The 15741-nt window shown below is 43.5% G+C and overlaps 1 protein-coding gene across 1 annotated transcript in view; it reads right to left on the reverse strand.

The window, feature by feature from the left end:
* The window catches only part of TNFSF8 (TNF superfamily member 8), a 28442-nt gene extending 13095 nt beyond the window's left edge, over positions 1-15347 (reverse strand). The window contains exons 1-2 of the mRNA XM_077769923.1: positions 14889-15347; positions 4160-4202 (exon numbers count right to left, since the gene is read on the reverse strand). Coding sequence (XP_077626049.1) covers positions 4160-4202; positions 14889-15083 — 238 coding nt within the window. The 5' untranslated portion in view covers positions 15084-15347. The remainder of the gene's footprint in view (positions 1-4159; positions 4203-14888) is intronic.
* Between the last annotated feature and the right edge of the window lie 394 nt (positions 15348-15741).

The raw sequence follows: 15741 nt of genomic DNA on the forward strand, positions 1-15741 counted from the left end.
TGGAGAACTGGTAAGGGCGCCGGCAGGAAGCACAGTGAAGTTTTACTAAGCATCTGGCAATGTAATCTTGGATAAGCAAAAGCACCAGGCAAGGCAGCCTGGATTTTGAGGTCTTGCTCTACTCCTCACTAGCTGTGCAATCTTAGGCAAGTGAGTAAACCCCTCTGTGCTCCAGATTCCGTCCCTATAAAACAGGGAGAGTAATATCCTTGGGGCTTGTTGTGAGGACTTCCCAGTGTCGAAGCCCTCAGCCCCAAGCACAAGGCGGGTGCCCCGTCAGTGTCCGCGGTTTTCACTCTGCCTGAGCCTCCTATGAATGTAGTGAGGGAATAAAAGAAAAACTGGTTGAAAAGTTGTCTACAGAATTTCTGTGGTTTGAGAAGAATGGTCACGTATTTGTTGGGTTGTTGGGAAAGCCTGTGGCTGACCCCGAGGTGGCCAAAAACATGCACAAAATAAAGACAGAGTTTGTGAGGAGAAGGGGAGAAGGTGGGAGTGAAAACAGGGAGGAAAAATCAGGGAGAAGGAGAGAGAACTTAGAACGCAGGGGGTGGAGGGCTGAACCCCAGGGGGAGAGCTGTCCCTTGAGAAATTCCCAGGGGCTGGGGTGGCAGAAGTCTTACAACAACAGAGGGATCTAGTACTCAATTTAAGTCGTCTCTGTGACGGAAAGCACTGCCCCACCGTCTTCTCTCCGTACCCCAGATGGTCCGGCAAACCTAACTATCCACAAAGGTGGGGTGCTGTTGGACCTCAAGGCAAAGATGCCTGTGTTCTGTGATTTGGGCAAATATGCCACATAACATGAGCATGTGCGAGATTCAGAATGTGGCAGAAGCAGACACTTGGAACAAGAAATGAGAAGAAGAAGCCCAGAAGCCCCAGAAGCTCTCTGGGGAGAGCCCTACCTGGGTTCCTCACCCTAGTGAGATGGGACAGAGACATTTTATTTGGGGATGAAAGAACATAGTGGACTCTGTGTCCAAAGGACATAGGCTCAGCCAGGGAGCAGACAAGGGTCATATTTGCTGTCCCATGTCACCCTTGTGGTGGCTCTGTGTGTGGGTTCTTATTAACTCTATTTTCTAGGTGAGAGGAGAAGGATGTGGGCCAAGGTTCTCCTTCCTGTGCTCTTCCCGGCCCACAGTCCCTGCCGACCTCCCAGAATAGTCCGCTGTGTCCTAAGCACAGCGGGATGAGCATGAGGCAGAACTCTGCTGGTGACCAGTATCCTGGCTGTAATGGGAAGCTTGTGTTGGGACTCAGAAATCCTTTCATTACAAAAAGGCTCGATTTCCTATGGTTAATCTGCAGCTAAGTGTCCCTCTGTGTTAAGGTATCTTAGCCCTGCTTCCCAGGCACTGGGCTGCTGCCGGCTTCCTGCTCCTGATGTATGATGTGCATTAGTGGGCAGAGAGCTTTCTGGAAAGTGTCTGGCTTCTGCCTTTGTCCACCGCAGTGACAAACCACATGCCACCTCTGGAGCTTCCTCCTAGGGGGTTCTGGGAGATGGCTCCCCTCTGCCAGATATCTTGCAATGGCTTTTTAAAAGGAGGAAGGAGCTGCTTGTATCTTTTAAGAGGGACTTACTGGAGATAGGAGGCTCTGGCTACAGATTTCCTCAAGATCATTGTTAGACTTTTTTCCTACATATTTATATACTGAATCAGAGCATCATGAAGTGTCAGAGCTGGAAGCTCCCTTTCATTTCATTTTAGCACATTGTTATGTTACAGATGAGGTCCAGAGAGGAGAACAGACTTGCCCAGAGACACACAGCCTGCTGGGATGAAAATCAGTTCTGGATCCCACGTCTTGCTCCATGGTAATACACCTTCCACCTCACCCTGCTACTGTGTCTACAGTTTGCCAAGTGAAGAGAAAGGTGGATGTGCATTACAAGTAGGAGACAGTCAGGGACGATGCGTACCTGGTCACTAACATTTCATGCCTGAAGCACACCATGCAGGGAACAGAGAGGATCCCTGGATTCTGATCCCTGCTCTGCCATCAGCTCCCTGGATGACCTTAGGCAAGTCACCTTGATGGCTTGGACATCAGTTTCTTACCTGCAATATAGAAATACTAACCCCCGTGTGGTTTGCTCACAGGCTTGAGGCTAAGATCAACCCAGGGGAGGCATGGGAAGATCTTTAACAAAAGTTTCATAGCCCTGATAAGGATTATTATTAGCATTTCTAAAATCTGGTTGCAGAAACATGGAATTGCCAACTGAGGGTGATTTTGGATTAGTGTATATTCTGAAACAGGGATGGCCAAGATAAGAAGGGATTTGATAAGTGACCTAGTCCATGGCTCCCACAGTTTTGGGGTTCATGGACCAAAGAAATTTACCCCAAATGAAAATTCAGTGACCAAAATAGAGTAGACAGCTTTTGTCAATTATGACCACTAAACCAAGACAAAACAACTCAACTTAACTTGCATCCATATGAGCTTCATATTGTTTAAGAAAGGACATTTTAATGCTTTAGGGAAGGATGTATTCTCAGAGAAAAGGAGTGCCCCTTACATTAAAAATAGTTGGCTATGAGAAAAAGGGGCTACCTCATTCTTCTTTTTCCTATTTCACTCTGGACTGGTGAAAACCATAATAGGGACAAAACCCATGGTTAGAGCCCCCTGGGGTCAGCAACCCCGTGGCTGCAGTGCTCTACAGGCACAAAAACCAAGATCCAGAATGGCTGAGTTCCCATTGCCTAATCAACACTATCCTTGTCATTGAATCATGTTCCTGTTACAGATGACCTCTGTCTCTTAAGAAATGAGAAGTTCTGGTCTTCTTTGGAGGATCCGGGTAGATGCTGTGGTGGGAGCAGAGAAGGAAAAATGACACTGAGTCAGTGTGTCTGGTGTTTTTGCAAGGCTCCGTGAGAACGTGCGTTACATGCTCTGATGGCAAAGCCTGTGCTGTTTCTATAACAGGGTCCCAAACTCTGGGACCTCATTCTGTAAATAAAGTTTTATGGCTCCACAGCTCTGCCTGCTCATTTGCATGGCCTGTGGCTGCTTCTGTACTACAGAGGCATTATGGGAGCAATTCTGGCCAAGTTTAACATACTGTTGGCAAAGCTGTCATTATTAGTCTTCCTTGAAAGGTCCAGAATACTTGTCTGTTTGGGGCTTTTGCTTCTACTATCTAAATGTCTGTGTGGCAGATAGAAAGAAGGCATTACTGATGCATCCTGAACAAAACTCCTAGTGGGATAGTGTTGGGATGTGGGGCTGCATTCAGACACTTGTGTTCTCTGGTCCCACAGGTGCCCTGGTGTCTCTAGTTGGATGCCTATGCTGTCCCACCCTTTATCTTTCACTTTTTTTCTCTGAGCTGTCTGGTTATCCAGCTGTGCTTGCTACTTAGGATCTAGAGTTTAGAGGACTGAGACGGGTTCATGTTCTGGGGTGGAAAAACCATTGGATGAGAGACGAGGACACCTGGGTTCTGGGTCTGGCTCCGTACGACCTTGGATATGACACCTCACTGGGTCTTACTTTTCCTCTTCTGTGCAAGGAAAATATTCGCCAGATGAACTCAAAGCTTTTCATCCTCAATGTTAAGCTAACTCTGGGACTCGTAGAGATAGTGAATTAATTAGTGACTTCAATGATAGGAAACATATGAGGTGAGGAGGAAGTCTGTTTTTACTATCCTACCCTCATCGTGTATTTTGACTACTACCAGTTATTTAACGATTACTATATGCCAGTGGCCACCCCAAGCAATGTTCGGATGAGATCTGATTGGCTTTCCCAAAACTTTCATGAGGCAGGTATTATTATTCCCATTTTATAGATGAAAAGTTGAGGCTCCCAGGTGAGATGTCGAGCCAAGATTCATACCCGCCTGACTCCAGATGTCAAGCTCGTAACACAACACTGCTTAGCATTCCTATCCATGTCCACGTGATAGTCTGTGTCACTGGTAGAGTTTTCATTAGTGGGAGAGCTGTAGGCGCCAGAGTGCCGAAAAGAGGCTGCTCGGATGAATCCAGATGTACCAGCTCAGATCTGAGCAGCCTCCCCCTTCGCCTCCACCCACTTTTCTGTGGGGCAATGTCATGATGCTTCTGGTTGTTACTCCGCTATGATGCCACATGGATGATTCACTACACATTTACTCCTAATTCCAAGGTCTTACCTCCTTTAAGGGGGAATTTTCCTGGTGGGTTGGGGATGGAATCCTGGAAGAGAAGAAAGAAAAAGAGAGGCAGTGTGAGAGTGTCATCCAACGGAAAGAACTCATCTTTTTCTTTTCCGTTCTGGTCTTCAAAGTGCTGTGCAATTTAGAATCTGTGTTCCACTTGACTCTTAAGTTAAGAAAAAAATAAACTCACGGGCCTAGTTTACATCAGGTTTTCTCATCCATTTGCTTGATAGCTTGCCTACCAGAAATGCAAGGTGAGGCCAGTGTTTACGGTCCATGTTTCACGGGTGAGGAAGTCAGAGCTGAGCAGGGTAAAATGAGAAGTTTATGGCAGCTCAGGTACCAGAATCTACAACTCACCGCCCTGTCCAGGGCTTTTGTTTTCGCCTCCGCATTTGATTTTTCCCCCCTTTGGCCAACAAAAGAACAAGCAAGTCTAATGTATAAATACATGTGGGTTTTTTTTCCATATTTGATTCATCACATAGTGAAAGTATGCTGTAAACATACCTGGGAAGGTACATCTCTTCTACACACATTTCCTGTGGTTGGAAATTCTGAATTAATTGAATGTTTGTACACCAAGCATTGTGACGCTACCATAAATAATTAAATTGGGTTCCTGCCCTCATGACTTTATTATAAATTTATATATGATTTATATATAATATAATTATATATTATATAATTTATATATAAATTTAGATATGATTATCCAAATANTATATTTTGTATTATTTACTCTATAATAAACATAAACATATACATAAATATTTATACAGTAAGTAAGAGGTTGATAGAGGCAGACTGATTGTCTTCTCAAGGGGAGGTCCTATGTGCTGAGGATTGGAGGGAATGATAAGGAGGTCTTGTTGGGGTGCTCTAAGCAAGCAGGCAAAAGAAGTAGATGGGCAGTTTTTCACTCCTAATACATTCCTTAGAGTCTGACATTCCTACCCTAGTCTCCCTCCCCGCCCCCCTCACCCACAGAGCCCCACCTCAGGTGTCTTGTCAAGAAGGAATAAGTTATCTTATTTCTCTTTTGACCTGTCCAGGTGGGGGTCTCCTGTAGTGCACTGGATTAAAATATTAACAAAGACCTACAGAGGTGTGACATTGACATGGGGAAATAACTCCCCAACCTTGTCCAGAGCAAGAAGTTAGCAGCTGTACACATCTTACTTTCTTAGTGTTCTGTCTGAACAACTAGCACTTTCTGGAGTTTCCCTTTTATTCCATCACTTCCCTGGAGGCTCTATCCTTTGCCTTCCACTGATGGTTCATCTTCTGATAAATGGATCTCTTCTCCAGTCCAAGTGGGTCGTAGTGAGTGGAGGGAGTCTCCTGAAGGCAAAGCCCTGGCCTAGCCCTCGTCTGGAGATGACAGAAGTCAGTATAAACTTCTGGGCTTCAGCTTTCCAGGGCAAAGGAAGTGAACTTGGCTTGGAAGATCCTTTCCTCTCGGCTCTATTAATCTGTGACTTTAGTGCTTTAGTTGAAAGCTCTTAACCTAAGTAACAATAGTACATTTGTGGTCTCTCATAAATTACGCATGCAGTTCATAGGAAAACCTGACATCACAAAATTCCCCTCTGTGTTGTCTCTGCAGGGTTGCAAATAACATTTCGAAATCTAATGAACAGCTAATTTATTACCAAGTATGTTCACCAATTAGTGTGATGTGCAGATGCACAAAGGAAAACACCTACGTTGAAATGCAATACGGAGATAGTTGAATTTGTTGGCCATCCAGGAAAGTATCCATGGACAGTGAGAGATGGCTGGCACAGTAGAATCATTGAGGCCATTTCCAGCCTCTACAGGTAGTCCGGGAAATACCAGAGTCACACATTCAGCACATGTTGAATGAACACCCGATCTAGTGTGTGCCAGGAACTACGTTAGTCACTGGAAGACATCCTGTGAACTTTATGGCTTAGTCATTAAAGCAGTCACTTAAAACATCCACATAAATATATAATTGAACTGTGAGTTGAGGCAAAGGCTATGAAGGAAGAGAGTGTTTCAAGATAACCCTTCTCAAACTTTAATGCATTATGTGAATCACCCGGAGAGCTGATTAAAAGGCAAATTCTGGTTCAGTGAGTTTGGCTGGATCCCAAAGTCTGTATTTCTGACAAACTTTCAGGTGATGCTGAGGCTCTTGGTCCACAGAACACACTTCATGTACATAGCAGGGTTGTAAGAGATAATATCTGAGAGGAGGCCCTCCTTCATATGGGGGTCAGAGGAGGCCTCTGTCTGTCATTTGAGGGCTTTCTGGTTTCCTAACTTTATGCAGGAGGAAGTAAAAAACAGCACATCTTAGTATAAGAAAGAATCCTATTGCTTAACCCTTCATCCAGGGTCCAGGGCATCCAAGACACAAGTGTAATTATTCTTATCTTGGAGAGCTCCTGGGAAGAGGTCTCCATAGCTCCCCTGGCTTCCCATGGTAGAAAAGATCAGAGAAGCAGAGCCAGAGGGGAACACAGACATCTTTCAGTCCATCAAACTAATTTAATAGAACAAGAAATCAAAATACTCATGAGTCAGGGGCAGATCTTGGATTGATATTCTCTGGTGTTCTTTCCACTGCCCCAAGAGAGATTCTGGCTTCAGAAGCCAAGGATGGAGATCCTCATTCTCCCCTCTAGTTCCCTCCCTTTGGCAATCCTTGCATTTGGAGATAGAGAGGCAAGTTGTAAAGAGATGGTGACTTTTACAATGTGCTGAGAGTTGTTTATGCCCTTGGCATGATCTAGTGCTGTCCATCAACTCCTCTTTGGCAAAGGTGCCTCTCAGTCCCAGAATTCTCTCCCAAATCTTGCCTGGTGTTCTGGGTCCTGGCTGGGGAAATGTGGACCATCTTGCCCAGTGACTTGCCTTTCAGGTCAATAGCACATAGGCTGGACATAGACATAAACTAATGGACCCTCCCAGGCTATCATTCTTAGCTCCATTGAGTAGCTCAGGAAACTTGATCTCCATGGTTACCAACCAGTTACACTTCTTTCATTGTACTTTAGTTTCAGACTCCAGGTATCTGATGGGTATTTCCAACAATGTTTCTGTGGATGGAGGGAGGAACGGTCATGTTTAACCTGCTTGTCCCCAGGTGAAATGACCCAGTTCTAATTATGTTCCCTGCCTAGGATTCTGTTTTCTACTTTCCTTTTATCATTGTGATTAGAAGGCTAATCACCTTTTCCTCTACCGGGTTGTTGCAGACACAATAAGGTACTATATAAAACCTATTGGCTAGTACTCGAAAATGGTAGCTATTTTGGTTACTCTTTTGATCCTGATGATGTACTTAGTTTGTCCCAATACCTTGAAAGGTTCATTTCTTTCATGAAGTAATGCTGCACAGAAGCAAGCAGATCCCAAATGCGCTTTTGATTAAAGATGTCTTCTCTGATTAAAAATGGCCAAAGGCAACTAATGTTTGGAATGTGCTGGGGAGATCCAAATCCCCTTCCTTGCCGGCTTCACATGGTCTTGTAAGGTGAGCTCTGGAGATTTTTTTTTTTTTTCCAGGAATGTCTCCCTTACTTTCAAGCTAGCATGAGTAGGCACTTCATTAGGGTGTTTAGTTCTCAAGGGCTAAACATTTTCCATGCATTCTTTCATTTGGTCTTTACCCCAAGAGTTAGTGATTGATGAAGTCTTAGAGAAGTGACTTAATGATTTCAGAAGATCCTATAAATGGTGAATAGCAGGGGAGTCAAATCAAGTGTGTTGACTTGGAAGGCAGTGCTCTTTAGTACCATACTGTGCTGCCTTTCTAGGATAGGGCAGGATTAAGCCGGGGCAGTAAATTTGCCTGAGAGTCAGTGAGAAAGTAAAGGTCACAGAAGTCCTCAGGAGAAAGACAATTTTGAGGGGCAGTCTTTGTTTAGTATGGGTAGTATAAGAGGGAACTGGACCAGAGTGGCTTAAAGCAGTGCTTTTTGCCTAAGGGATCTTGTTAAAATGCTGACTCTGTTTCAGTAGGTCTGGGATGGACCCTTAGGTTTTTCATTTTTAATAAGCTTTTAGATGATGCCAGTGTTCCTGGGCCATGGACCACACTTTGAGTAGCAAAGTTTTTTTTTTTTTAATTTTTTAGTGTTTGTATTTATTTTTGAGAGAGAGATAGAGACAGCATGAGCATGGGAGGGTCGGAGAGAGAGAGAGGGAGACACAGAATTAGAAGCAGGCTCCAGGCCCCGAGCTGGCAGTCAGCACAGAGCCCGATGTGGGGCCCGAACCCACGAACCGTGAGATTATGACCTGAGCTGAAGTCAGACGCTCAACTGACTGAGCCACCCAGGCACCCCCCACCTTTTTATTTTTTTCTTAAAGTTCTCACATTGTATTTTGGTTTATCTCTTAAGTTTTTAATCCTAGAACAGCAAATTTCCTTTTTTTAATTTTTTTTTTTTTCTGAGAGAGAGAGAGAGACAGCATGAAGAGGGGAGGGTCAGAGAGAGAGGGAGACACAGAATCCGAAGCAGATTCCAGGCTCTGAGCTGGCTGTCAGCACAGAGCCCGACACGGGGCTTGAACCCATGAACCATGAGATCACAACCTGAGGTGAGTCGGATGCTTAACCGAATGAGCCACCCAGGCACCCAGGGCTTAAAGGCATTACTCAACAGGCAATCAGAACACCTGAGGTCTTCATTCCCCAAGGAATGGGGAGTGGCTATGGGAGGCTGGGCTTATACGTGGGTTTAGGAAATCTTCTTGTCTGCTGATGGATGTAACATCCTACTCTCTTATCTACCTCTACCCATCCTTCTTGCCAGCTGCCTCTACTTCCTGCTATTTCCTGTGCAGTGTGGGCTGACTTCAGTTCTGGCCCTGCCACTCCTTTCCTGACACCTGGACTTGCCTTTCTCTGGGCTGTGCCTCTGCTCATTCTTTTGCCTCACCTGGAAAGCCCTGCCCCAGCTCCTCCTGCCAGCATCCTTCCAATGGAGAGCTCTTGTCTACTGAAGAATGCCAGTTAATAAGTACGGAAAGAATGATAGAATTAGGCAGCCATGATTCTTCAACCCTCAGTGCATTCCCTGATTCAGACAAGGATCATCATGGAATGCTCAGACTGCCGAGTGAAAGATATTTATAGGTCTTTAACATATTACTCCATAGATTACTTATTAATAAGAAGGAAAAAAGTGTTCACCAGTGGTCACCAGCTTAATGAAGGAACTAAACACCATAACCAATAATGGGACAACTTAATACGTGCCTCTAGGTATGCTGCAGTAAGAAGAATGTAGCACTGCTTATGAACTATTGTTTACTGCACTAAAGTTTAATCTGAATATAATTCTGACAAACACTGAGACAAATCCAAAACTTGGCCAATTCTACAAGATCACTGGCCTGGACCCTTTGAAAAAGTCAACGTCCTCAGAAACAAAAAACAAAAGGCAGGGAAGATTTCTACCTGTTGCTTCTCAAACTTTAGTGTGCAGATGGGCTTGTTAAAAAGCAGGGTTTGATTTAGTTGGTTTAGAATGGGGCCTGGGATTCTGCATTTCCAACAAGCTCTCAGGACCACCCTTTAAACAGCCATGTTCTAGAGTGAAACAAACATAACCAAATGTGGTGTGTGACCTGAGTGTGGATTTAGCATCCCCAAGCAAAACAAGGCACAACTGCTGTAGAAGATATTTTTGGACAAGGATGGGGCACTGATATATGGACTGTGCATCATTAGTAGATGATATCGCTGAGTTGACATTGACTCTCTTGGCTGTGATAGTGGCATTGCAGTAAGGAAGAGATAGGTGCTGAGGCATATGCAGGTAAAAGGCCACACTGTCTGCATCTTACATATAAAAAAGCACAAATAGGGCAAAATGTTAACACGGCCAATTTAGGTGAAAGGTTATATGGGTGATGAGGAGGCTCAGCTTCTGTTCTAGCTCTTCTGTGGGCCGTGCCCTCATCCTAAGCAGAAACTCTTCCTCTCCTCCTATGTATGGCCTTCTGTGCCATTCTGCCCTGAACTCAAGCTCTTGGGTGTTTGGGCCTCACTTAGAGAACTCTGAGGAAACTGGGATCCTCCCCTGTCCACTTGGGTCCTCCCCCACTCAACCCTAGCACAGGGCTTGCCCCTGAGAAGTCTTCCAGTGGATTTTTTTAAATTGATGAATTGAATGCATTGGGGAGAGTACCAGGGGTAGAGACAAGCATCATGGGTCATTTCAACTCACCCCTATATTGTATCTGAACATAAAAGCAAACCAAAAAACCATACCACTGTCACCAGCACTCACTACTCCTAACCAGATGCTCAGTCCACTCTTGGTAGGCAGGCAGAGTGACATTGGAAAGATACATCAAAAAAAAAAAAAAAAGAAAGAAATGGGGCACCTGAATGGTTCAGTCGGTTAAGCATCCGACTTTAGCTCAGATCATGATCTCTCAGTTCACGAGTTTGAGCCCCACATCAGGCTCTATGCTGACAGCTCAGAGCCTGAAGCCTGCTTCAGATTCTGTCTCTCCCTCTGTCTCTTTGTTCCTCCCCCACAGATGTTCTCTCTCTCTCTCTCTTTCAAAATTAAATAAAAACATTTAAGAAAGATTAAAAAAAAAAAGAAGAAAGTATCTTTACCTATAAAGGGAAAGGAGGCAGCAGCTTTCTCTTCTTTCCAGAAAGAGTTTCCTTAAAAACCTAATAATCCTGAGCCCTTGTTCTAACCTTTTGGAATGTAAATAAATCTCTTCAGGGACTGGGTAAGTCCAGTCTCCAGGTTTATAGAGATGGCTTTAGATTGAAGACTTCAGAGCTTTTCCAAATGACACCTCTAACTGTCAACTGTACAGCTTATCTCCTTATATAACCTTTTGTCTCTGGAGGGGATAAGATAAATTTCATTGTTTTTTTTTTTCATTTGTTTTGCTATATAAATTGTGTAATAGTTCATCCTGACATATGCATGTACTCTGTTGTGTTTACTAATAATGAATCCATTTTCGGGGCACCTGGGTGGCTCAGTCTGTTAAGCTTTCAACTTCGGCTCAGGTCATGACCTCGTGGTCCTCAAGTTCGAGCTCCACTTCAGGCTCTGTGCTGAGAGCTCAGAGCCTGGAGCCTGCTTTGGAAACTGTGTCTCCCTCTCTCTCTGCCTCTCTCCCAGTCATACTCTGTCTCTCAAAAACTGATAAATGTTTAAAAAAATGTTACAAATCAGTTTTCTGTCTTTCCATATGGTTGTCAATAGGTGTCTCTTTGTTGGTAGGACTTTTACTTTCTCAAGAGTATATTGGTACAATGTCTTTTGAGGCTGATTGACAATATCTACTGAAGTGAAAAATACACATTCTATTCTCGTCACTAGGAATTTATCCGACAGATATACTTACGGACGTGTGCGGTCGGTAACACTTCTAAAGAAAAACATAAGTGTCCCTCACTAGACAGAGATAAAATAAATTACAAAGGAGTCATACAATAGAATACCATGTGACTCTCCCAAAGAATAAGACAGACTTTCATGTATTGGCATGGAGTGATCTCCAGATAGACTGTCAAACCAATAAAACACAGTGCAAAATCATGAGTCTACTATAATGACATGTGGTACATTTACAGATGCACATAGTTTTGGAAGAACATGGAAGAGTCTGTTAATGGTAATTATCTTAGGAAAGAGGGATCAGTGGTGGGGTGGGCAGGGTGTGAGTGAGTTTTAATTTCTATTCCCTTATGTACTGTTTACTTTACTTTTCTTGTTTTTTTAATAGTTTATTGTCAAGTTGGTTTCCACATAACTGTTTACTTTTCTTAAGCCATAGGAATATAATATCTGAAAATAAATACACTGGCTTAAAGGTAGATTAAGAAAGGCCATCGCAGGGACTCTAAAGACATTAGTAGATGGTAAATTGCACATGCAACACAAAAACAAGTTTTGTTGGCTTTGTTCAAGCTATATCCCCACTGCTTAGAACAATGTCCTGCATATAGATGATGCCCAATAAATATTTGAGATTGAAACCTAAGTTCCTTCTATGTCTCTCCCAAGGAGTTTGACCTTGGAGTTATTTGATCTTCAGTCTAAATCTTAAGGCAATCTTTGTTAGTTTTCCAATATGCCCTGGGTTTTCCCTTCTCCAACACTTTGTTCACGCTATTCCATTAGCCAGGAGTGTCCTCTCTTCCATATCCTCTTCCCCACCAGCTTTACATTTCTTTTTTTTTAAAATAGTTTATTGTCAAGTTGGTTTCCATATAACACCCAGTGCTCATCCCCACAAGTGCCCTCCTCCATGCCCATTACCCGCCTTTGCCTCTCCCCTACCCATCAGCTTTAAGTTTCTTAAGCCAGTCTGGAACTCCAATCTCCAATGCAGTTTTTCTTAAACCTGGGAAAACACTTTGTCTCCTTAATTTGTGGTGTCATGGAAACACTATGTGGCCATCTTCCAACACTTATTACGAATTATGACTTATCTTGTTTTAAATTTTGTCTGTTCATGTGCTTCTTACCTAGAACTGTGACTTTCTAGGCCAGTGAAACCATTCTCATGGTACTCCATCCCTGCCCCCATCCAACCTCACACAGAAGGCTACATAACCATCAACTCATTCCACTTTTTGATAATTGGGATGTGAGTTTTTCTTGAGCCTCTCCCATTGATTTCTTTACCAAGGGTCCTATTAGAATCTCTCTGTTTATCTAAGTTCTACCTTTCCTAAAGTCAGCCCTAGTCCCTCTTCCTGCAGGAAGCCTTCCTTGGCTACTTTCCTTAGCTCTTGCAAGAGTTAATGTCTGAGTAATTTATTGGAAATGATATGCTCAAAACACTTAAAACTTAATGTCACAATTAGTATTGTAAGCCTTAGCTTTTAAGCAAGTAACTGATGTTCCCCAGGCTACAAAACTACAGCACACCACACCATACAAATCAGATTGTGAAGTGAATCTTTTCATATCCTAATATGAGGAGTAAGCCAAGGAAATGGAAGCACAAGGAGATAAAGCTCTCAAGAGAAGAGCAGGAACAAAGTTTTTTAGTGCTTTTGTGGTTGACTGTATTGGCCAAGGGAATGCTGGTCTCATTAAACAATCAAGCACAATCTTGATTCTATTACTTTCTCAGGATGGCTTAGTGCAAGACCTGTCTCCTTTCTGTTCCTGATTTTCCACATACACAAAAATGGGGCAGAAAGATCCGCTCTAGTTCCTTCCTAGAAAGAATGGACTTGAATAAGGACCCTTTAAGAACTCTCTCCAGCTTTATATATCCCCATCACCTCCAATACCTACCTTCCTTCCTACTTTCCTCCCTTCCTTCCTTCCCTCCTTTTTAGCAGTTCTAGCTGCAACATTTAACTAAAAACTTCTTAAAGGCCACTTCAGTTTCTTTTTTCTTTCTTTTCTGTTTTTGGCCCTTGCTATAAAATGTTACACTTCTGGTTTACCTCAAGTTAGAATTACAGAAATTATATAGCTTTTATTTAAAAAATGCCCTAGAATATTTTCAAGAGTGTTATTCTTAAATTCTACTATTTGAATCAAGTGTTGGCAATTCTGTTTTCTTTCACCTTTATGGAGAGATGAGCCTCAAAGCTTCGTTTAAACTTGAAAACTGATGACATTTGAGAAACAGATACGGAAATCTTTTAAAGCTTAGTTCTTTTCATCAATCTATAAGCTATAGAAAGTTCAGCCTAAGACAACTGAAGGAAAACCAGAACACATTCCACAGGATTGTCCTGAAAAATAGGAGCTATGAAGGAAGAAGTAGAAACATTCTCACTCTGGCAGGGTGTATAGAGGGATTGGGTTTCAAATTATCAAAATTGACCAAAACTTCACTTGATCAAAAAAATTCGTGAGCAACATATACCATCAATACGGTATTTTTCTACCAACCGCACACTAGCGGACTGTCTGTAAACACCAATTTCCTAAAATGGGAAGAAGTGTCCTCCTTGGTCTCTTCTGTTTTTACAACAAATATTACCATTTCCTCCAAAGAAAGTAAGTTTCTTGAGGCAGTTTGCCTCTACAGTGGGTACCCATAATTGCTTGTAGTTTTAGTATTCAGAGCAGTCTCAGAGGGAACAGGTGTTAAGAACATTCTTATATTCTGTACCTCTGCTCTATGTGTTTTGAGACATCCTAAGGCCTTCCAAGCAGTGGCTCGGGAGCTGGCTTTGAACTTGTCTTGTGGGCTTTAATTAGCTCTGAGGAGCTAAGCCTGGTTTCTGTCTTGCTCCTTCCCATTTGCACCTTGGCTTCTGAAACTTAGCTCCCTGTTGAGAAAGCTCTTGGCAATGGAGGAGGCCCCAGAGATCTCAGGAACATTTGTACTGAGAATATAGAACCTTACAATTGGGTCTGAAGACCTTGAAGACATGGTAACAAGTTGCGCAAATCTGTTATCAGATTTCCTTATCGCTTCCTTCTTTGATACATCTCTGGCCCAGCAAAATTTAAATCTTAATTTCTTAATGCTAATAGCTCCTCTCTCTTCTTTAGGGCCCATACAAGTCTGGAAAGTTTTGAGCTGATGGCTGAACACATTTTCTCTTAAAAGCCAAATTGTTTCCGAGAGTTAAGTTCCTGTTTCTTTTCTCCCTCTTTCTACACGATAAATATACTTTTCTTTTTTTTCTTCTCAACTAATATATTACTTTATCCTCAAGGCTGTCTCTCTGGGGAAAACTGGACATAAATCAGAAAGGAAAGGGGATGAAGAGAAGTCCACTTACCGTCTTCTGAACTACCAACACCATGATGGTTGCCACAGCAAAGATGAGACACAGAGCCAGCGCGGTCGTGGTGAAATAGAAATAACCACGGCTCGTGGTTCCCAAGTGGCTGGCGACGGAGCCTTCTGGCACATGCATGGCTGTGTCTTGAGAAGGGGCCACTCGGTTGAGTGCTTGCTGCAGCCGTGGGTCCATTCTTATATAGTCTTCCCACAGCACACCCTATCTCTCCTCATCTCATTCGGTTCTGGGCCCATCTCTGTTCCAAGAAGGATTCTTCCCCTGCATCCTGGATCATGTGACTTGGAAAAAAACCTTCACCGGCTGCCACACGAAGAAACTCTTCTCTGGGGGCGTGAGGCGAAAGGCAGCAGCAGGGGTAAGGGAGAGGCTCATTTTTCATTACCAGGGATGAATTTGAGTGCAGAGAAACTGTAGCGACAGAGAAGGTGGTTGATGTCAGAGGGCGAGTAGGAAAATGACGGTTTCCCTACTCCGGTGTGTGTGTGTGTGTGTGTGTGTGTGTGTGTGTGCCTGTGTGTGTGCACAAAGCAACTTCTGTTTCATTTAGACTCAGCCACAAAACGTCTTCCTGCTTGAGAAGCTGCACACTCTCTTTGGTGAGGCCTGCAGCTCAGAAGAGCTCAGCAGAAAATGTCTCTCTGCGGGGCCTTGGAGAAGCTGGAGTCCTTGGACTGGAGTCTACTGACTCCAAAGGGTTCCCTTCGACCCTATCAGCTTCTCCTGAAAACTGGAAATGCTGCCGGATATCTGGGAAGGAAGGACCCATAAGTGTGGAGATTTATCTAAAGGGGACAAGACCTTGGCAGTGTGAAAAGTGGGGGTAAATTCA

The sequence above is a fragment of the Crocuta crocuta genome, unplaced genomic scaffold (genome assembly GCF_008692635.1).
Source record: "Crocuta crocuta isolate KB4526 unplaced genomic scaffold, BGI_CrCroc_1.0 scaffold95, whole genome shotgun sequence".
NCBI classification, from domain to species: Eukaryota; Metazoa; Chordata; class Mammalia; order Carnivora; family Hyaenidae; genus Crocuta; species Crocuta crocuta.